Genomic DNA, 21803 nt, shown 5'->3' with positions numbered 1-21803 from the left:
GGTAGGAGCTTCCTTTGACCCACTCAACACACATTGAGGAGGAAATAGGTTAGCCCATGAGAGCTAATGATGAACAGGTAGCATTTATATTTGTTTCTTAAAAATCTTTTGCTTAGGTGGGACTTCCACCTGCAGAAGGCTGCAGATTGTAGCTGACAGTGGCCTAACCAGCTGTGTTTGAAATTAAAGATTGAATTGCTGCACATCCATAGAAAAAAACTGCTTTTTTTGTCAAATTAAAACTTTCAGGTAGTCCAAAGTTTCTCCATAACTTTCAAAATATTGGGTTTTTTCCTCAAGTCTGCATATCTCAACTTCTTTAACTAAATATGGACATTTTTCCTGAAGAGGGAAACACATAACCTAATTCCTCAGGTAACACATCCTTTCTGCAAGGTACTGAGAATCCTGCTCATTTTTTATTTTAATAGCAAAATTTCATATGGCTTTTAAAATGTGTATTCCTTCAGAACGGAGAAGAATAATCCTGCAGAATTTAGCAGGAATATCCATAAAAGCCCTTCATGGCCGGGAATGGACTTTTAAATAAAAGTGGTTTCCTGGGAAAATGTGTGAGTGATATGAGTAAATTATACATATTCATACTTACATGAACAAAATATGGAAGGCAATGAATTTGTTGTGCTAAACACCAAATTGGCCTGTTTAGGTTTCAGCCATCCATTCTCACCTGGATTATAAAATTTTCTCTTACAAGAACTATGGCTAGCAAAGTCCATTTATCTTGAAGATATAAATGAGACTTGCAAATTTATGTGAATGCACTTCATCTTTCTTTCAGAATTAAGGAAACACACTCAGTGTTAGTGCAGACCATTTTTAAACAGGTTGACAAAAGAAACACACCTTTAGGTTGAATTCAATTAAAAAATTTAATGACTAAATGACATTGATTGCTTGAAAAAAAATGAGTGAATAACATATATTGAAAATGAAATGAGAGATTATAAGTGTAACTGTAGGAAACTGATGCTGACTCTGTGATGCAGCATCTCAGAGAAGGTTCCACTTCAACACCCCTGTGGAAGAGTGTAAAACATCATTGTCCTGATGCTTGTCCACTCCTCTGCTGGGGTGAGAGAAGCTGCAATAAACTGATTAAAGCAAGATGATTTCCATTCTCCCAAGGAAAATGTGGCAGAGCTGTTGAGATGTGTGCTGGCTGAAGGTGAGACTCTCAGCTCACCCATCGGCTGCTCTTTGGAATGGGAAAAAAAAAATGTAAAATATCCACGCACAAAAATAGAATTTAAAAAAATAAAAACTCCTTTAAGCACTGTAGTCGTGGCAAGAAATTTACACGTTATGTCCTCTTCCATAAAAAAGCATCATCAAAAAGAACTTGTGCCAGTTTTGTATTAAAAGGCCTATAGAAATCTCTTAAAATTGCCTTGGTGGTTGGCAGCATGGGGCCCAGGCTTCTGTCCTCAGGTCTTCGTGTGTTGGATGCAGGACTCTTGGTGATCAGAGCTTCTTGTTTCTCACTCAGAGGCCCTGTGGAAAAAGAGAATATTATCATAAAATATCTCCCCCAAAAATGCCCACCCTAAAGAAATCTAATGACTGAATCAGAAGGTTTGCCATGGGGAGAAAAATGTAATTTTTGTTGGCAGCCAGAATGTTTCAGAATATTGAATACAGGCTTAGATCAGTAAAGTAAATCACTACTGGTAAATACGGAAATAATACATGTTTGTCTCCCATTAATTAATCCTCTCTATCAAAAGCAGCATAAATCACTCTTGGAGGAAAATAGCTATTTTCAGAAAAAACCCAATGATTGAAGGCAACTTCCCCTCCATTCTGGAGCTGCAGGTATTTTATGCTGCTATTTCATTGCATGGTATGAGCTGACTAATAACCCACAGAAACCCCACAAGCCTCACTCAGCACTCAGGAAAGCTCTGGTTTGTTTATTTTGGAGGCTGGCAGTGGGATCACAGTGGACACAGGTGCAGTGACACCCCACTTTGGGAACAAATGTGCACCAGCAAGATAAAATCCTAGGGAGTTTTCCAGCACAAACCACACTCAGGAAGCAGATGCCAAGCTTTTCATCTGTTCAGCCTGCTCCATCCAAGCTTTCCCATCATCTAGACCAAGCCTTGGACCAGACAGACGATTTTTCAGCCACATTTTCATTCTCTTGCTACTGTCAAATCAACATTGGGCAACGTTTTGTCTGCCGGCGTTTCTTCCCAGGATTAGCAACAGATGTCTCAATCAGCACAGCAAAAACACAATTTCTCCCTTCTCCTCGGCTACAAACACAACCTTTCATCATGCTCAGATTCAGGTTCTGGGCTGGTAGCACTTCAGTTTGTTAAAATTGGGAGGGAGAACTTTGCATCTCCGTAAGCCCGTGGCAAACAAGCCCTGAGTGCCTTCAGAAGCAGGGCTGACTTCTGTGTGGGAAGATAAATCCCTGCATTCTGAGTGGTCTGGATTTTTTTTTTCCTTTATATACTCTTACTAAGATCTTCTAACACCAGGCATTTGAGAATTTAATTTTTCTTGACTCCAGGCAATGACAGTAATGCATCCTTCAAGCCAAATTCCTCTGCTTCTCTTTTTGTCCCTTAATAAAGCAAAACTAACCTAAAAGAAAGAGGATAATAAGGATTTTGCACACTTAAACCAGCCAGCAAGCACCTACCCAGATCCAGGAACTGGAACACCATATGCATGGTGTACCTCATGTTTGAGGCATGGTCCTCCAGGCGAAGAACAAGGATCTGATCTTTGTTAAAAACTGTCAGCCAGTCCAGGAGATACACAACATAGAGCCCTACCTGCAACCTCACCTGTAAGAACAAAAAAACCCAAATTAGCTCACCTTACAACACGAAACAACACTCAACTCTGTCATCTGGGAAAAAAAAAAAAAAAAAAAAAAAAAAAAAAAAAAAAAAAAAAAAAAAAAAAATCCCCAAAACGTGCTTTTAAGGAATGACAGAAAGAAAGAATGTGAATATTTTTAAATCTTCCCCTCATTTTCTGAACAGCTTAAAGAAATCTTTGCAAAGAGCTTTTCTGCTGGTGAGAGATGTCATTTTACCAAGCTGCAGCAGCCACAGGTGTGTGCAGAAGTGCTGCACAGACACAGTTATCTGGAGAAGGATGCGCAGCCACCTCACAGCCAAGCTCTCTGTGCTTGGAGCCTTCACGGAGACACTGAGGGCTCTCAGCCCCTGGTGAACAGCAATTCAAGGGCAGATGCTCAGTCCTGCCCCTTCTCCAGACCCCAAGGCTGCTTATTTCAGTTTGATTTCACCTTGGGGAAATAGTTTAGGGGTGGGTTTGGCAGCGCTGCATTAAAACTTGGACTCAGTGACCTTACAGGACTTTTCCAACCTAAATGATTCCATTGCAGGTGGCACTGCCATGAGCAGGACAAATATTCTGCCTCGCTGTCAGGTGTTAGATTTGGGTGCATTTTGCTGCATCCCCTGATTGCAATAATTAAGTTGAGATCTCAGCTGCAGCAGCATTGATGGTGCCTTGTCTGAGTACCCAGAGAGCCAGACCAGAGAGGGGAAAAAAGCAGATTTTCAGCCTCTCCTGCCCTCATCTCTGTTTTTCTTCCCTCCTCAATTTTACATAACAAGTTGAAACATAAAAAGAGTAGCCTTGGTGTTCTTAAAAAGTTCAGCCTCCAACTGTGCTTATAAATATTTTTCTAAATCCCTTCAGGCTCAGAGGAGAGGAACACGAATCCCTAGTCTTAAGCATCTTTCATAAAAGAGACTTAACATCTTCAGCTCACATTACCACAGAGCCCATCAAGTCAGACAACAACTCCTTTCACTCCTGACACTGCCCCATGACATACAATGATACCTAAATTCCCCTTAAAAAGCCTTGTTTTGAATTATTGCTGAATTATTATTATCCCGTGTGATTCTGATGCGTGTCTTTGGCTGTTTATAACATAAGTCTCCACATTGAGCAGATTTCTTTATAGATGTGCTACACCAGAACCTGGAACTCGTTATTTGATGAAGACACCAGGCTAAGATGGGAAAATTCAAACTAATTCAAAATAATTCTGGCAGGGCAGTGTGGTGGTGTTTGCAGGAGTCCCAGGATGAGGGAAGAGATGAGGATCTGATTCCATGTTTCAGAAGGCGGATTGATTATTTTATTACATATATTATATTAAAAGAAAATTATAAATTAAAACTATACTAAAAGAATAGAAGAAAGGATTTCATCAGAAGGCTTGAAAGGAATAGAAAGGAATGGAACGATAATAAAATCTTGTGACTGACCAGAGTCTGAGCCAGCTGACTGTGATTGGCCATTAATTAAAAACAACCAACATGGACCAATCACGGATGCACCTGTTGCATTCCACACCAGCAGATAAATATTGTTTTTCTTTTCTTTTGAGGCTTCTCAGGAGAAAAAATCCTGGCAAAAGGATTTTTCATAAAATATGTCCATGACAGGGCAGCACCCCAGCCCTCAGTCAGTGCCTCATTCCACTCAGCACTGGGGCAAACTTGCGGTTTAATGTTTCTTTTCTCACTCCAGGCTCTTGTAAATAGCTTCTCCATCTTCCTTGTGCACTCCTTCAGGCGCTGGCAGGCTGGGATCACCCTGGTCACTGTGCCTTTCTCTGGGAAATGTTCTTGCCACTGATTCCAGTGCCAAACACCCCTTTCTTCCCCCTCAGCATCCATCAGCAACCAGGATGCCCAGGACACCTCTCTGGTTGCAGAAACACATTAACAAACAGCAAACCCCTTCTTTTCCTGGCACAGGCACAGAATTAGCAACCTAATGAGCTCACCAGGGACAGCAATCCTCACTCCTTCAGTGCACAGCAAACCACGAGCACAACAGATTTAGCAACTTGGCTGAAGAAGAAGCTAAAAAAGGCCACTGAGGAGCACAGTTGGCATGTGGGTTTTATTACAAGCACCTGCTTGTGGCTCTATGGAAGGAAAGAGGCCTCCTCTGCTCGATTCCAAAAGCATCTTCTTCAAGAGGGCTGCTGAAGAGAACAAATGGAAACGGGTTCTGCACCCTGAGGATGAACATGAAGAGGAAAATCTTTCCTTCTGGTTCTCTCTCTGCCTTTCTCTGCCTCACTGGAAGGAATACATTTGTGCAAGCAGATGGCTGGAAAATTCTGTGATGCTGCCCAGCAGTAACTGGTGTGTGAGGGAGCCCTGGGGGCTCAGCCAGGGCTGAGCAGCTCCCACCCACCTGGTGAGAGAGAGCAGTGTCCTGTTTGCTCTGCTGCTGCTGCAGGGCCCCAGCCCATGGAATGCACTTGTACTGTTATTTTATCCAGGGGAAGAGGCAATAACTTAACCCCAGAGGCAAAGGAGGGAACTATTCCCTCCAAATCCTGAGCAAATAAAAGAGGATTGAATGGCATACTGGCCAGATGAGATACTTCCAGTCCATCTCTTCCATATTATTCTCTGCCCTTGAGCAAAATCTGAAGTCAGTTCTATGCTAAAATTGTGAATTTTGGAATTGTAAGCCTGTAATACTTTTCCATTCCCCTGCCAGCAGTTTATGTGTTTCCTTGTATAATTTTCTGGCATGGACAATTAAAAAAAAAAAAAAAAAGATTTTACCTAGTTATTGGTAGCCTTTTCTTACAAAAGAACACATAATTTATTCTGATTTTGAGGCAATTTGGTACTGCAAAGATCTTTGCCAGAGCTACTTTTTTGGAGACATCTGCAAAAAGCTTGCACATTAAATTGTAATCTTCACTAAATGTGCTCTCCATGCACTTGCACAATAGGAAAGCTGTGTTATCCCTGTTGGCATTCAGCAGGGAACAGGCTGAGGAGACAGCTGGGCCCCCACACCATCTTTTGCATGTCTACATGTATATTTATACCCTCCACTTTACAAATGAAGAGGGAAAAAGTTTTGATTTCTTGCTGCTTCCTTGCACAGGATTTTGGTGTTTTAACAACCTTTCCACCAGGCTGTCCAGCTGGACAGTGCCCAGGCAGAAAGGGACCTGATGGACAGCAGGGTGGACATGAGCCAGCAGAGTGCCCTGGTGGCCAAGAAGGCCAAAGGCTGCTGGCCTGGGTCAGGAATGGTGAGGCCAGAGAAGCAGGAGGTCATTCTGTACTCAGCACTGGTGAGGGCACACCTGGAGTGCTGTGCCCAGCTCTGGCCCCTCAGCTTGGGAAGGACCTTGGGACACTGAGCACATCCAGAGGGGCTGGAACACAAACCCTGTGAGGAGCCCCTGAGGGAGCTGGGGGTGCTCAGCCTGGAGAAAAGGAGACTCAGGGCTGCCCTCATCACTCTGCAGCTCCTGAAAGGTGCCTGTGCTCAGCTGGGGCTGGGCTCTGTCTGCAGCAGCACTGACACAACCAGAGCACACAGCCTCGAGGGAAATACAGGCTGGATATCAGGAAATAGAGTGATAAAGTTGTGGAATGGCTGCCCGGGGAGGTGGTGCAGTCCCCATCCCTGGGTGTGTTTAACAAAGCCTGGATGTGGCACTGGAGGCCAGGGTTGAGTTGAGGTGTTGGGGCTGGGTTGACTCAATGATCTTGAAGCTCTCTTCCAAGCTGGTCATTCTGTGAATTGTGTGAAAAGAGCAAGGAGCCCCAGGTGGCAGGGGATACGTACGGGCATGGCGTTGTTGAGGGTGTTGTTGTAGACACAGGCTCGCAGGGAGAAGTCCAGCACACAGCCCTCAAACAGCTGCAGCGACTCCGCCACCTTCTCGTGGAAATCCTCCGCGGATTTGTTGGCGCTGGCGAAGTACAGATAATCAGAGTACAGCCTGTGAGAGAGAAACATGGCACTGAGGGGCTGAGAGAATGGAGGAACATCTATTTACACCACAGATTTACCAATTCCAATCCGCTACAGGAATCCAGGGAAAGGGGATGTGTGTGTAACAGCGTCCCGCCCACAGCCTGTCACCCAGTGACATTTTTTTCATTCATTTCATTTCATTCACAGCAAAACCCTCTCCAGGGGATTTTGAACAGCATCCCCACTTTCAAGGTCTGCATCCCCGGAGACCTGACCCTAGAAATCGTGTGAGCCAATGTTTTCTCCTGAAGGCAAAATTTAGACTTTAAATTCATGTTCTCTGTGAACAGAACGGGTCTCAGCTGATGTTGCTGCCCCTCTATACCTGGTCTTCCATGGTCAGGAACACCTGTCTCTAAAACTTAAAGCTGATTTTAGAAACTTTATTTTTAGGTGGGTTAGAAAGAGTAATTCTTATATTACTACCAAGCTGGCTACAGTCATGTATTAGAAAGAGTTCAGATTTCCCATTCCTTTCACAGGAAGCTTCACCTCCAATCTTTCCATCAAAAAACTTCCAATTTACAGCAGTCTACCTGTTGATTTTCTTTTTTCTTTTTTTTTTTTAAAGATGAAGCAGATGTTTCTCTAAGTTACAAAGCATTATCCCTCATTGCTCACTTTTAGCACAATTACTTAAAATTACTTTAAAAAGATAATGTAAATTCAAATTCCTTTGGGTTGTGTGGTGAAACAACCCAAAATCTACAGGCAAGGAAAATATCAATTTTAGCATTAAGCCCTGAAACCTTGATTAGGCTTTTGCAAGATAAGCATGTTTTAAAGAGACAAAGGAAATACCTGGACATGCCACAAATATTAGATCTGCTGAACATGGTATTTTAACTTCCATTCATAATTAGGCTTAGAATGACCAGAACCACAATAATACCACAGAATTTTAAAGACAATTTTGTATCACTTAAGGAGTCACTTCCCCAACTGTGTTTGCAGCTCAGATCTGATGCCTCCACAGTATCCTTCTCTTGATAAATTCCAGAAATCCTATATATTTTTCAGCCTCTTTCAAAAAACCACAGGTGTTTAAGAAATAAAAACACCAATCTATTTAGGTCTCAATTATTACTGCAGTCACCTTTTGTATTGCGCTCAGTTTATTTATCCTTTAACTTCCCTGTATTTCCGTGGGTACTTAAAAACACCTCATTTGGAAAGTTTAGGCCTAAATCCAGCAAAGCACTTAAGCACAGGAACAGCCCCACTGCACTCATTATTTATGTCAGTGTTTTGCAAGAACAGAGTTTTAATTCCCATGTGAAACAAATGAAGACTCTCTGTTCATTTTAAAAGGAAGAAGAAAGGGAAAAGCTGAAGGACCAGGCCAGATGAGTTCACCTAAATTAAACACACAAGAACATCCCCTGCTTGCAGGAAATGTGGATATCAGGACCCAGCTTGTCCCAGGGATGGTGGGACTGAGTGGTGAAAGGCTTCTTCCTGGGAAAAATCAGCCAGCAGGCAGCAGGTATAGCATGGGCCAGGCTGAAGGGTCATTACAAAGGTTTAATATGACTGCTTGGTGTTTCTAACCATCCATCAAAAGAAATGCATCATTTTTCAGACTTGTTGGCATCTTATGAAAAACTATGTTCTTGAGGACAAGTTCTCCCTCTGCAGGGCAGCTGAGATTTCCTTTCCATTTTTCTTTTTCCTTTTTTTCCACATCTGTTTTTAATTCCAAGGACATCTGCCTTTGCTGATTAGGATTTCAGCTGTTCTAGCTACTTGAAGTCCTTCCCTTCCACCTCTGTCTATTCCAATGAAATAATGACACCAGTTGACAACAACCATCTCACAATAAAAGATGTTATTGAGGTATTTCTAGCTAGGGATACCCAGACTTTGCGCAGGTTAGATCAGAGCCCATCCCAGCCCCCTGCCCTCCTGGCTGCTCCAAGGAACCTGTCCCACCAATGGATGGGCTGTCCCTTCTGCTTTTGCTCCTGCAGCTCAGATGAGCCATCAGGAATGCAGGGAATTGCAAACAAAGAGGAGCCAATTTGTCACAAACACAGTCAAGGAGATGGAGCTGACTTTTTCTGTGACCCCTGCTAAAGCTGGCGAAGAGCTACACCTCCATTACAGAGGGTGCTTAAGGCAATCAGGGAGTTTGTCACTAATTTACATGAGGAAGCCACTCCAGCCACTCTCTTGCATAAAATTACCATCTGTTAACTCCTGGGGTCAGGAGATGCCGTTGATGTGGAGAGCTGCATTTCCTGACACAGGAGCTGGGAACCATCTCCCAGCCCTGCTCCCACCACAGCACGTCCTGCCAGCAGGGCAGCTCCTTGGGGAGCATCCCCCAGCTCTGGAGGCTGCTGGGCAGTGGCTACAGGCTGCCTGCACACACAGCACGGGGCTGCTCTTCTGCCAGAGCCACCAGAGCCTGCTCCTCACCATCACCTTCATCCCCACCGTGGGAATCTATAAAATCAGACGGTTTTAGCAAGGTGGTAAAATGACAGGCTTCAGATACAGCGGAATTGTGAACAGTGCTAAAACAGCAGAAAAAATATCTAAGCTGTAGAGAAGACATGAGAAATAGAACAAGAGAGCTGTGTAGTTTGGCTGTATATAAATTTGTGTCTGTATAAAAATTGCTGGCGTCACCCACCATCATCTTCATCCCCATCATCACCGGTATCCCCCCACCATCACCTGCATCTCCAATCATCATCTTCATCCCCACCATCCCATCCCATCCCATCCCATCCCATCCCATCCCATCCCATCCCATCCCATCCCATTTTCCTTTCCTTTCCTTTCCTTTCCTTTCCTTTCCTTTCCTTTCCTTTCCTTTCCTTTCCTTTCCTTTCCTTTCCTTTCCTTTCCTTTCCTTTCCTTTCCTTTCCTTTCCTTTCCTTTCCTTTCCTTTCCTTTCCTTTCCTTTCCTTTTTCCTCTCCTCTCCTCTCCTCTCCTCTCCTCTCCTCTCCTCTCCTCTCCTCTCCTCTCCTCTCCTCTCCTCTCCATTCCATTCCATTCCATTCCATTCCATTCCATTCCATTCCATTCCATTCCATTCCATTTTTTGGTGCTTTGCCCCTGAGCACAGACCTTGCCACAACTATTCTGACTATCCCTATGGAGCTACAGTGAGGAGGAGTTCATTCACACCCCCTCAATCTGATCCCTGTGGACTCTGCCTTCATCCCCTCCACCCTCCCCATCACCCTCATCATCATTATCCTGCTTCAGAGGACACAGTGGGAAGGAATGAGCCAGAAATCTGGAGGAAGACTGGAGAGAAAAAGTGAAATGCAAGTGGAAAGCTGGGCATTCCTGACTCTCCACAGCCATTTAAAACAGCCCATACCTTGGGAAAAGCCAAGCCCTTTCCCTGCAAACAAAGTCAGGAAGACCAAGGATGAACTCCTGTAGCTGCTGTGCAAGCTACAAATGCCCAGTGAAACTTCACATGACTGTCCCACCAAGCACTTGAAAGAGTTTTTAAAAATTGTATCATTTGCTGACTCTGGAGCTATTTAATCATTCTCAATCATTATTATTTAATCAGTTTAAACTGCAAACCCCATGAAAACATAGATTTTACTACTTAAATGAAATGAAACATTTCCCAGGATTATTTCTGCTGAGATCTGGAGACGCAGTGCCCTCCTAGTCTAAAGAGCCCTGCTGAGATCCAGGGCACATTAGCTCAGGTAATGGCATTAGATTGCATTTGGAAACATAAAAATTCTTTTCTTCAGAGTAGCTCAGGAGTCCAGGCATGGAACTCATGGCATTCACACTCACATGCCCCTCTTTAAAACATTATCACTGTTACCTGTGCCGAAATACACAGAATAAAACCCCTCTTGTCACAACCAAGTAGCTCTCAAACACCCCGTGAATATTTACTGAATATTGACTTGCATGCAACAGAGTGAGAGCTGAAAATATTATTATACAAGAAAATTTTCATGCTCACCTTTCAACAGGGTCCCTCAGCATGATGATAAGTTTGGCATTTGGTTGGAAGGCATGGATAAAATCCTGGATTAGGAAGGGAGGTTCTCCTTCAGTGCTGTTGTCATAGAAGAAAATCCAAGCGTTGTTGTCCCACATTGTCGAGGCACTGGCCTCCCCTGGAAATGAAAAGCATCTCTGCTGGTAACTCATTCCATTCTTCATGATGGAGTGGAAACTAGCTGAATTTTTAAGTGCTATAAGGCAGATCAAAATTGACTCAAAATGAATTTCAGCACACCCCAGTTCTTGCAGACTGCTGTGGCTGAAGCTCCCAGAGCTGCAGCAACCCCACTGCCCTGTCCTTTGGGAATGCAGGGATGCTCAAGGCAGGTTTTATGCAATTCCACCTGAAATGCTGCTCTCCATGGCCACACGGCTTCCTGCTGATGGCTAACACATGCAAATAGATTTAATTTGGGCTGGAATGGACTGCTCAGGGGTTTAGCACCTTTTCCAGTCATGGAAATCATGGAATCACAGAATGATCTGAGCTGGAAGGGATCTCAAAGATCATCTTGTTCCCATCCTTTCCACTGGGCCAGGTGGCTCCAAACTCCATCCAACCCAACCTCTTGAGGAGGCAGGAGTTTGTCCCTGCTGAAGTCTTAAAATGCTCATTGTGGCATCCACAGGTTGGCCTTATTGCTCCCAATCTCAGAGAAGCAGCTTGCTAACAAATTGTAAAATTTCCCACAGAAAAATGTGGAAACCATCGCCCCTGCTGATCAACACTGTGGAAAACATAATCAGGAGAATCACTGAGCATATAAGAAATATTTAAAAAGCAGCTGAGATGCATCATTAAGGTTTGAAAGATTATTTTTTATATAATTATTCATGTAGAATAAGTCAACTATTTATAAATAGATAAAGGGTTTATAGAATAAATAGCACACTTTGGTAAAATATCAGATTCTGGTATCTTCAGTGTTTGAAGAAGCTCACTCGGAATGCAATGCTACAGGGAGAAATATATTCAGTAAAAATCTCTGCCAGAGTGAGATATATGATGGTTCAGCTGCTAAATAAATGATCTGATATGTTGTTTTGAATTTTGTAACCTTCTCTGTCTTTTTAAGCAATCCTGACATTTATGTGGCACAGTACTGTTCAATAAAACATGTGCAGAAGCTTTTTGGGGACTTACACACTCTGACAGTCTAATGAAAGCTAACTCTTGCTAATGAGGTTTTCCAAATCAAAGGGAAGGAGATTAAAAAAATAATAATGTTGTAGGCTTATGGACTTGTACATTATTTCCCTATTTTTTTCTTCCTTCCTCTGCTGGGAAAGCCCAATAAAGATTTAGAAAGATGGACAAAGCACAACATGAGAAAGGTACTGGCTCCAAACTTGGGCTGAACATAATGTGATTCATTAATAAAGTCTGGGAGTTGTTAGAAAACACATTAATCTTCTGTCACGTTCATTTTGCCTCTCTTCAGGAGGAGGAGATCAGCTCCATTGGCTGTAGCTGGGTGTCCACAACAGCTCCACTCTTCCATTCTAAATTAATTAGCCAAAGCGCTGCCTAATCACCAGCAGGCTTCCACTTGTCAATTAAAACTCAATTAGCCCAGCTCCCACGCTGGGTGAGGCAGAAACACAAAGGATTAAGCAGAGGCCAGGAGCTGGGACAGCCCTGCCACAGAAAGCTCTGCTGACCACCAGGACGTGGGGAAAGCAGGGGGAAGGAGCCCCTGCAGGCAGGGGTTTGCTGGGGAGGGCACTGCAGGCATGGGGGGACCTTGGCAAGTCCCTGCTCCAGCCCCTGGCAGGCACAGCCTCCAACAGCTCCCTCAAAAGTGTTTGCATCGATCGTGGCAAGGTAATTAAAATCCGTGACCCCATCCAGCCACCTATTCCTGCCTGGACTGGATCTGCTCCTCCTGCACAGCTCTCTGCTCTGTTCCCCGATCACCTCAGGTGTTCTGCTGGATTTATCCCAATCAGCATGGCCAAACCTGCAGACACCTCCCCACACTGCTGCAGTGGGAACTACAAAAAACCCCAGTGCATTTACACATAAATGGCAGATTCTCCTAACATCAGAGCCCACGTTCCACAGAAAATGTGAATTCCACCACCTCAAATCTGCAGGCAGGACACAAATCCCATAATCATAAAGGTTGGAGAAGACCTCCAAGATTGTTAAGTCCAACCCAAGATCACAGGCACAAAACCAAACCACGCTAAAGCATTAACAGAGATCAAGGTGCTGCTCCAGCCCAGTAAAACTTGGGCTCAAGAGGCTAAATCTTCCCACAAGATGACTGCAATGAATTTAATGAGGGGAAAAAAATATATATAAAAATATAATTACCATTCTGGTCCCTGCTGACTTTCATAATTTTAATTTCCTGTGGCAGGCAAACAAAAGTTTTTCTGACAATTTGACAGTGTTTGGTTTAATATAATATAATTATATATAATATATAGCTATAGATATATATAATATCTTTATTATTATTAGATATTATATGTAATATATATTATATTGTATATCATATATGTAATATATAATAATATACTGTATATATATGTATATATGTAATATGTATACTATATAGATAATTATAATTATATATAATTATAATATAATAGGGGTTTAATACCTGCAAAGAGAACAAGCCATACTAAACATGAAATAAATTATTCACCAACAATTAATTGCGCTTAATTACGCTGGTGCAACTGATTTGGCTTTTTTCTCATGGACTTAAAGATCACATGAATTAATAAATTGTCTAAAGAATGGTGCATAACCTCTTCATTCAGTCATTAATGGATTAGCATCATATTGTGTTTTCACAAGTCATTCCTCTGAATTTATCTTATTAATGATTCCACATAAACAAATCCTGTTCAGAATGCCTCAGGCTGGATCAGCCCTGTCCTCTGGGGTTCATCTCTAAACAGATAATGGGCTTTTTTTAGGAAAATGCAGTTATTACCCACTAGGTTTAATATCCAAAGAAGCCTAACTTTTCAAAATAATATAACATGATGAACTACTGAAATATTTACAGTTTTAATTTGATTTTTCTTTGCAGTCATCTCAAATAAGAAAAGGAAGATTATGAGAAAACCTGATGTTCATACAGATTCATTTTAGGCTAGGTGGCTTTGTTTTGTTGTTTGCCAAGGTCATAAAAGACTGCCTTAATGAGTATAATCATTCAAGACTTTTCCTGCAAACTTAATAAGAAAACCCAGCAGAACCTTAATGAAACAAGAAATGAGACCACAGGAAAAAGAAACACAAAGTGAACCCTACAAAAAGCTGCAACAGGAGGTGGGTAATCAAAGATGCACCTTGCCAATTAGATTAGTGAATTTAATTAGTATAAGCACTTCACCCATCAAAGGACAGGAGATATTATTTTAAGTAGCAGGAAAATCTGCAGATGTCCTTGATGGCAGCATTTCTTAAGAACCCCATCTTGTAAGTATTGCTGAGTGTTGCAATGTTTAATAAAGTGAATGATGGACTTACATGGAGGCTGGGGAAGTATTGAAGAAATGTGACTCAGACAAGGCTCTGGTTTAACCAACCTTAAGGCATCATCACCATCTCATCCAGCCAGCAACAGGTTAAAATTTTAGGTTATAATGACACCAAACCCCCAGTAATTCTGAGGGCAGGCAGTAAAATCTTGTCTCTATTTTCTGTAGAATTGTGGCTTCAAGCCTACTTGAAAAGTCTCTTTTTGACAGGGAACTGTCACTTGCACAACTACTTTTTGCAAGGAATATGTCTGATTTCCCTGTGAAATAAGACTGGTAAAATTCCCATCCCCTCACTTTTCTGGTTTTAGCAGACAGCAAAAGCAGAATTTAGAAGTTTGTGATGTTCCTCATGGGCCCTGTAAACCAGTACACCATGGGCTAGAGTGGATGAGCCCAGAGGATTGACCACTGTGTGTCAGGGAAAGCAATCCAGGGATCCCTCCCTAGAGCCCAGGGCTCACCATGGACTTCCACAAAGTGCAATAAAACAGCACTTCTAGACCATTCTTAGTGGTAATTAGGTAATTTAACACCAACTAATTATATCAATTTCTTCCGTTGGAGCTTAAGAGCCACTGGGAGCTTTTGCTACCACATTTCCCAGCAGCTCCAGGATTTCTGCAGCACCCAGTGTGTGTCATAGCACCACAGTTACTGATTTATCCCAGACATTGCTCCAGCATTTGGAAGTGAAGCCACAATCCCAGCACTACAGGCAATCCCCTCATAAGGGTGCTTAAAGTTAATGCGGCATTTGGGGACATGAGTTAGTGGTGACCTTGGAAGTGCTGGGGGAATGGATGGGAATGATGATCTTAGAGGGCTTTTCCAACCTAAATGGTTCTGTGAAAACAAAATGGAAACTGTGTTTGAACAAATCACCAAGGTCATTCTCATTCTTGGGGGAAAAAAACCAAACAAATAGATAAATTAAATGCTGATGCTCATCAGATATACAGCATTTGCTCAGGAATTTTCTGAAGACAATCACAGCTTCTTAACAAAGAAAGAAGGGAAAAAAAGCCAAGAGCTTCCAGAGAAGAGAACACCAGGGGCTCTGTGCTGAGAACCAGCCACAAAATCCCCCTCTGGTGCCTCAGCTCTGAGCAGTGCCAGTGCGGATGGAGCTACACAGAATTTGGGGCTGTTTTTGCCCTACCAATGATGATGTTGTTCCTCTTGCCGTGCTCCTTCACTGCATCACTCTGCAGCACGCTCTGGATCTGATGTGCTGCCAGGTCAAACAGGTCCAGGTAATCCTCCACCGGGTAGCGGTCGTGAAACCCATCCCTCAGCCGGATGATTCCTGAGGAAAAACAGCCAGAAAGGGAGAATTAAAATCAGCAATTGTGACAGCAACAGGGCAAGGCCAACCACTGGTGCAAACCAAGGTGGTTGGCCCCGAGCCAGCCAACATCAGCACGAGATCAGACCGACCAAGCGCAACCCTCAGATAAAAGTGCCGGTAATGAAGTGGCTGAGATCTGAGATACTGAATGATTACATCATAAATTCGCAGTGATAGGAAATATTTTGAGTGCTCTGTTTTGTAGTCCCGGCATGAATCCATGAGCTTGGATTTATCTTCTTCTAAATTTAGCTTTTGGAAGGAATATAGAAGATAAGATTCTACTTCCATTTGCACCCATGTAAATTGCAGTAATATTGGACTCCCACTAGATTTACTGTTTTGAGATTGAGCACAGGCTCTGATGCCAAATATGCAAATGAACACACACTGGGAAATCATTCATGGGTTTTTTCCTTTCACAGGTATGCAAATAAAGCTCCACGGTAGTATCTTGTTTTTCTCCTCTCCTTCCCTACACTCCAGGGTGAGTTCAGTATCACCTTCCCCCTGCGTTTCTCAGCATCTTCAGCTGCATCCTGTGATTTTTATACTCCTTTTCCCACTCTTGTTTCCAAATCTAGTCTCACTTCTCCATTTGCTGCACATGCTCCCCACACAGGACTTCTCAGCTCTCCCTTTCTTGTCCCCACAAGGCCAATAATTATCAATTATGTGAGAGGAAAGCTCAGCAAGGGAGTTCTTTTGTCCATTGCCTCTGATTTTCCTCTTTAGGAAAAGTGGGATTTAATGAGGGTAGGAGAAAGTTCAACAGCATATTTTGACTTGTTTTGAGGGGGGGAAAAAAGTGCAAGAGTGGTGCTACAGACAGCCTTGGTTTGTTGCCACTCCACTCCTGGGAACAGAAACAGTGGCAAGGAGCCAGCAGAGAGAGAGAGACAGTCAAGCTGAGACAAAGTCCTGTGGAGCATCAACCATCCCAGCAGAAAGGGAAAGGAGTGATTTGTGAAATGGGGCCTCCCCAGAGGGCTGTTTAACCTCAGCTGAAATTAGTCAGTCTCATAAAAATCCACTGAATCAGAGGATGCCATTGAACAAAGAGACTTCCTTATCCAGCTTAAGTGTAAGAAACCAAACCAAGTTAATAGCCAGGAGCATAGGAGTCATAGCCACTTGCTGGCTGTCTCAGTTTCACTTGTGAGAGTGTTTGTCATATCCTCTGTTTTTCTTTTCTTTATTTTTAAACAGTAACCATTAGGTTATGTACTTTAAAGGCAGAATTAAAGGATTGAGCCACCAGGAATAAACTTGATCTTTCATTCTCAGTGGCAGACAGCTGAGATGATCAGAAGGTCATTCCTACAGATCCCTCTCCCATGAGACCACGAGCTCTGCAATGTTTCTTCATTCTCCAGCTTTACAAAACAACTTCAAAAAAAAAACTGAATTATGCAAAGAATGTTCTCTTCAAGGATCAGCACTTGGTCCCCAGTGGCTGACCACAAGACTCTGCAAGTGGAAGGCTTGTGGATGCCAGCACAGAGACAGGAATTCAAATTCACCCTTCTTCTCAAGTTAGATGCACTCCAGCCTGATTTTTTACATTCTTCTGCTGTTTGGTAGGTCAGGTTCAGAGCTTTAGTGAGCCCAGTCTTGCTGAAGTGAGGCTGGGTGAATTACCTCCTCCAAAATTCATTCCAAACACTTATGTTGAGGTTCATGTAAGTGGAGGTGTAAAACATTTTAGTTTAAGCTATCATTTGGGTTCAGCCTTTCCTGCCAGCACTACCATGGAACACAAAATCCTCCACAGATTTTGCTGACAATCCCTTCTTTCCATCACTTTATCTAAACATGAGAAAAAGTTGTGGCTGCCCCTGGATCCCTGGCAGTGCCCAAGGCCAGGCTGAACAGGGCTTGGAGCACCTGGGACAGTGGAAGGTGTCCCTGCCCATGGCAGGGGTGGAACAAGATGGGCTTAAAGGTCCCTTCCAACCCAAACTATTCCATAATTCCTATGTTTTGTCTTCAGTCAGCTGCTGACTGGGATGAACAAGTTCCTTCTCATGGATCTTCAAGGAGCATCACTCGGTGCTCCTTTGCTTGACTCGGTTTCACTCCTCAATTCACACTGGTGCCTCCAGCGTTTCTCAAACAGGACTAAGTTATCTCAAAAGCAAAGCTGCATTTTCATCACATGGCTTTACATCTTAAGTTTACAAAAAAATATTTAGAAAATGGCCAAAATATTTCGTTTGGCAACTTTCTTTTTTCAACTTTCCCTTGCAAAGGGAGAAAACTAAAAATTTAACAGCAAAATCATGAAATCCCATCTCTGTGGCTGTGAGCACCTCAGCAAGAAGCAAGGAACAAAACCCTGTCTGCAGGAGCTTCTGGGATCCAGGGCACAGGGAAAGTAGATGGAAATGATAAGACCACATGTAGGAGAAATAAAGAATTTGAAGTAGCACTGCCAGTGTCCCAATGACTCAAAAAGTGTCCTTTCTTGCCTTTAGCCACAGAAATTCATCATTTTCCCATTCCAAGGAAGCTTAGAAAAGCACCAAAAGAAAGTAGTGATCAAAGTCCTCATCTACACTCCAGTGCCAGTTTTTCCTGTTCCAAAGCCTCTGTCTGCAATAAAGCAACAGCAAATGAGAAACAGAAATGAAGACGTCACCAAAATAAGCAGAATCTTCCTCTTGGAAACAGTAAAATCACTGGAAAGTCTTTGATTTTTCATACCAAAGTCATACAAAGTGAGGGCACACCAGCACTTACCAGCCAGACTCAAGAAGAGGGAAATCCAGGGCCTGGTTGGAATACAGAGGGCACAACACTCATACACATCTGCAGGGAAGCAGTTAGGAAACTCAAACGGGTCTTCTGCAGCTCATCTAATCTCTAACCACAAGACTGACCTTCCTCAGCATCCAGAGAGAGAGAAGGAGGAGAAAAACACTTCAGATGGATGAAATTCTGTGCTCAACCCCTGAGACACCCTTTGGAGGTGCAATCAGGAGGGATGGATGCCTTTTGCTCCAGCTGGCCACAACCCCAGCTAGTCAAGTCTGCCTTCAGAGATGGAAATAATGATATCATCCAGAAAAAAGATCAAAAATAAGTGCAGGGCCCTCAGTGTGAGAGAGTTTCTTCGTGCAGTTTCTTCTCTACTGATCAGTGTTGCCCAGAGCTGTGGCACTAATGAAGCTCCTGCCACAGTTGCATTTATTGAACCATAAGGACTCGAATTTTAAATAGTGTGACCCATCATTTATTGATGTAAGAAAGGCTTTGCAGAATTTTGCAGTACAAAACTATCACTGCTTCTCTTCAACTCCCCCATGACAATCTAACAGTTTCTCTTCTTGCCTTTATAAATTCATGAGGTTGGTCTTATGCACTGGTTTTGTTTTCCCTTAGATTTTCCAAATAAACCCAATGAAATGCGCATTTTCTCAAGAGGCTTAACCCAAAACACCACTGAACTAAAGCAGGTGGAGCAACTGGATTTCTCAAAACCACCAATCCAGCTGTTTCTAGGCAAGCCAACACGCGTCAAATCTATAAACCTCATCCCAAATACTTACAAAACTTTAAGGGGGACAACTATCCTGGCTAGCAGAGGGCGTTCTGACTCACCAAAGCGTTTCCTGGTCCACCAGTGGGGCTCCTTGATGGCGGAGAAGCGAACGTCGGGGTGCAGGCGCAGGCGGTCGTACAGGTCCGTGGTGCCGCACTTGGGCTGCCCGATGATGTAGAAGTGCGGCAGGCAGCGCAGGCGGTAGTGCTTGTCCTTGTAGTGGTACAGGTGGTTCCAGAACACCTTCCTGAGGTAATCGAAAATGATCCGGAAGCGCTTGGAGTACAGCGCGTAGGAGTTGGTGGCGTAGGGATCGGCGGTCGTGTTGCCGCGGTACTCCTCGTACCAACAAGGGTTCTTGCTGTTTGGAAGGAATTTGTTAGGAATTACCGAAAACATCTGCAACATAAAGAACAACAGTTTCAGTCAAGGCAGCAAGCAATCAACTTTTCTTACTCAGCACCTACTTTTCTTACTTAGCACCGCGACACAACAGAAACGCTACCTGGACAGAACACTATTTCAACCTACAAAGCTGACCCCATTCACTGCTTCTGATGAACCAAACCCTGTGCAACCCACTGGGCTGCGAGACAAGTATTTAGAAATAAATCCTTTTATTTTAAGGCCACAAAGGGCCTGAATATTCGCCCCAACTCCTCTGCAACACCAGGAACTGATTTTTAAAGTCAAACACCCAATACTCAAATCAAATTACCTTCCAGTTTTTATCTCTGAAATACAAGGTTTGCAATGATTTTCAGGAAGGTGCCCTGGCAAGCAGTTATTAGAAAGGCTCCTTTCTTATTTATCATTTTGGTGACAGGTAAATGTAAGTCACAATGATTTTGCATGAGAGAAGGTAAAAGTTCAGTGATGTTGCACAGCTACCAGAAGACTGCCTGATTTTTTGCCTCAGGTGTCAAGAGCATTTATAGAACCCATCCATCCTGCCCGTGACTCAGAGGGATGTGATCTACAATATCAACTTCTCAGCTGCTGTGAATCAGGAGACTCTACGTGGTGTAAATCACTGCATGAACATCCAAGCAGTTGCACTTTTTTATATCTAGGCAAAAGATTGATCCACAAGCCTTGAAATAAGGATGTAAAAAGCAGTTTAAGACACGCCTCAATTCATACTTACATGTGGCTCTTGCTTCCTCAGCTCTTCTAAATCAGGGCGCTGCCTCGTTATAAACTCTATCTTTGAAGTAATGGTGTCAATAATTAATTTAATGCTTGGATAATCCCTTACATATGAAATATTCATTTTTGAAGGCTGGTAATAGTCTTTCATGTCACTAAGGCTTTCATTGTCCATTAGGCTGGGATTGCTAGCAAAAGCTCCGTAGTGGAAGGGAGATGGGATCAGCAGCAGGCCGTGCTTGGCTCCAGTCAGTATGTAGGACACCATCACCAGAGTCATTATGATCAACCCAAACATCAAACTGCAGAGCTTGCCCTTCCTCAGGCAGAAAAACCCATTCCAGCTCTCACAGTGATCAGTCCTCACTTCCAGAACCGCGAGCCACTTCATCTGCTTGCTGTCGGTGTACAAAGGGATTTTATTCTCTCCTCTGCACACAGGACACTTCTGGTTATTGTGGTCAGGTCCACGGCATCTGAAACACTGTCTGTGCAAGTCATTTGGTAATAAATGTATGCAGCAATTAATGCAATGCCTCATATTACTACTGTTAAACTCCTACGTTAATGAGCCAAGTGCAGCCATAAAAATGTTTCTGAAGCATATGAGTCATCTTCTGCAAGTCTGAAATTATTTCATTCCTGGAGTGGTTCTACAACTACTCAGCAATGCAAAAGGACAGGTTCAAAACAGAATAAAAAGTGACATGTGTCGCAGAAAGAAAAAGAAGCCCCAACCACCACCACCACACAAAAATAGATGTTCTCTGGATGTGGCTCCCAGGAATTTGGCTCAGTAAAAGGAATGTGGCGAAGTAAGGATCAGCTACAAAACTGGCTCAAGTTTTTCCCATTGAACAAAATGAGAAGGGAAAAAAATTGTTGCGTAGTGTGAAAATATGCAAAAAATAAAAATAACTCATTTTCCTCTGCTTTATGCTGGAATGGGCAAATATGGGTAGAAATTTCCAGGTTCCCTTAAAACAAGCCGGTTCCAAACCACACTGCTGCTGCTGCTGGAAGCTTCATCTTCCCAGAGGTGGCTCCAAAGAGATGCATGGTCCAACCTAGAGAAACAAACCCAGATGTTTATACACAGCCAGGCATCATATCCACACCATCCACAGCCATAGCAAAGCCCAATCCACCACCAGGCATTTCAGATTTCTATTTGAGAGATGCCTGCCACTTGCCAAGCCTGTTAATTACAGCACTGAGGACATTAAACCCAGGGAACATTTGGCTCCAGGTTCACAGAGAGCTGCCCCTGATTTTCCACCACCCATCTGCTCACATCAGTGACTGGTTGCTACTACAGGTAACACTACACGACTCACTAACCCACCCAACAGATCTTAATCTCCTCTTGAAATATGGGAGCATTTCTGGACAGTATCCAGTGACACAGGTTTAAATAATTACACTCT

The 21803-nt window shown here is 43.1% G+C and overlaps 1 protein-coding gene across 2 annotated transcripts in view; it reads right to left on the bottom strand.

The window, feature by feature from the left end:
• Nucleotides 1-1103: 1103 nt before the first annotated feature.
• Nucleotides 1104-21803, bottom strand: part of CHST15 (carbohydrate sulfotransferase 15) — a 46205-nt gene continuing 25505 nt past the window's right edge. For both annotated transcript variants that reach the window (XM_059477313.1, XM_059477314.1), the window contains exons 2-8: nt 20375-21443; nt 19287-19626; nt 15495-15641; nt 10785-10941; nt 6640-6796; nt 2678-2825; nt 1104-1515 (exon numbers count right to left, since the gene is read on the bottom strand). In XM_059477313.1, coding sequence (XP_059333296.1) covers nt 1325-1515; nt 2678-2825; nt 6640-6796; nt 10785-10941; nt 15495-15641; nt 19287-19626; nt 20375-20917 — 1683 coding nt within the window. In that variant the 5' untranslated portion in view covers nt 20918-21443 and the 3' untranslated portion in view covers nt 1104-1324. The remainder of the gene's footprint in view (nt 1516-2677; nt 2826-6639; nt 6797-10784; nt 10942-15494; nt 15642-19286; nt 19627-20374; nt 21444-21803) is intronic.

This window comes from Ammospiza nelsoni, chromosome 8, assembly GCF_027579445.1.
Source record: "Ammospiza nelsoni isolate bAmmNel1 chromosome 8, bAmmNel1.pri, whole genome shotgun sequence".
NCBI lineage: Eukaryota > Metazoa > Chordata > Aves > Passeriformes > Passerellidae > Ammospiza > Ammospiza nelsoni.
This window is presented reverse-complemented; position numbering and strand designations above follow the sequence as displayed.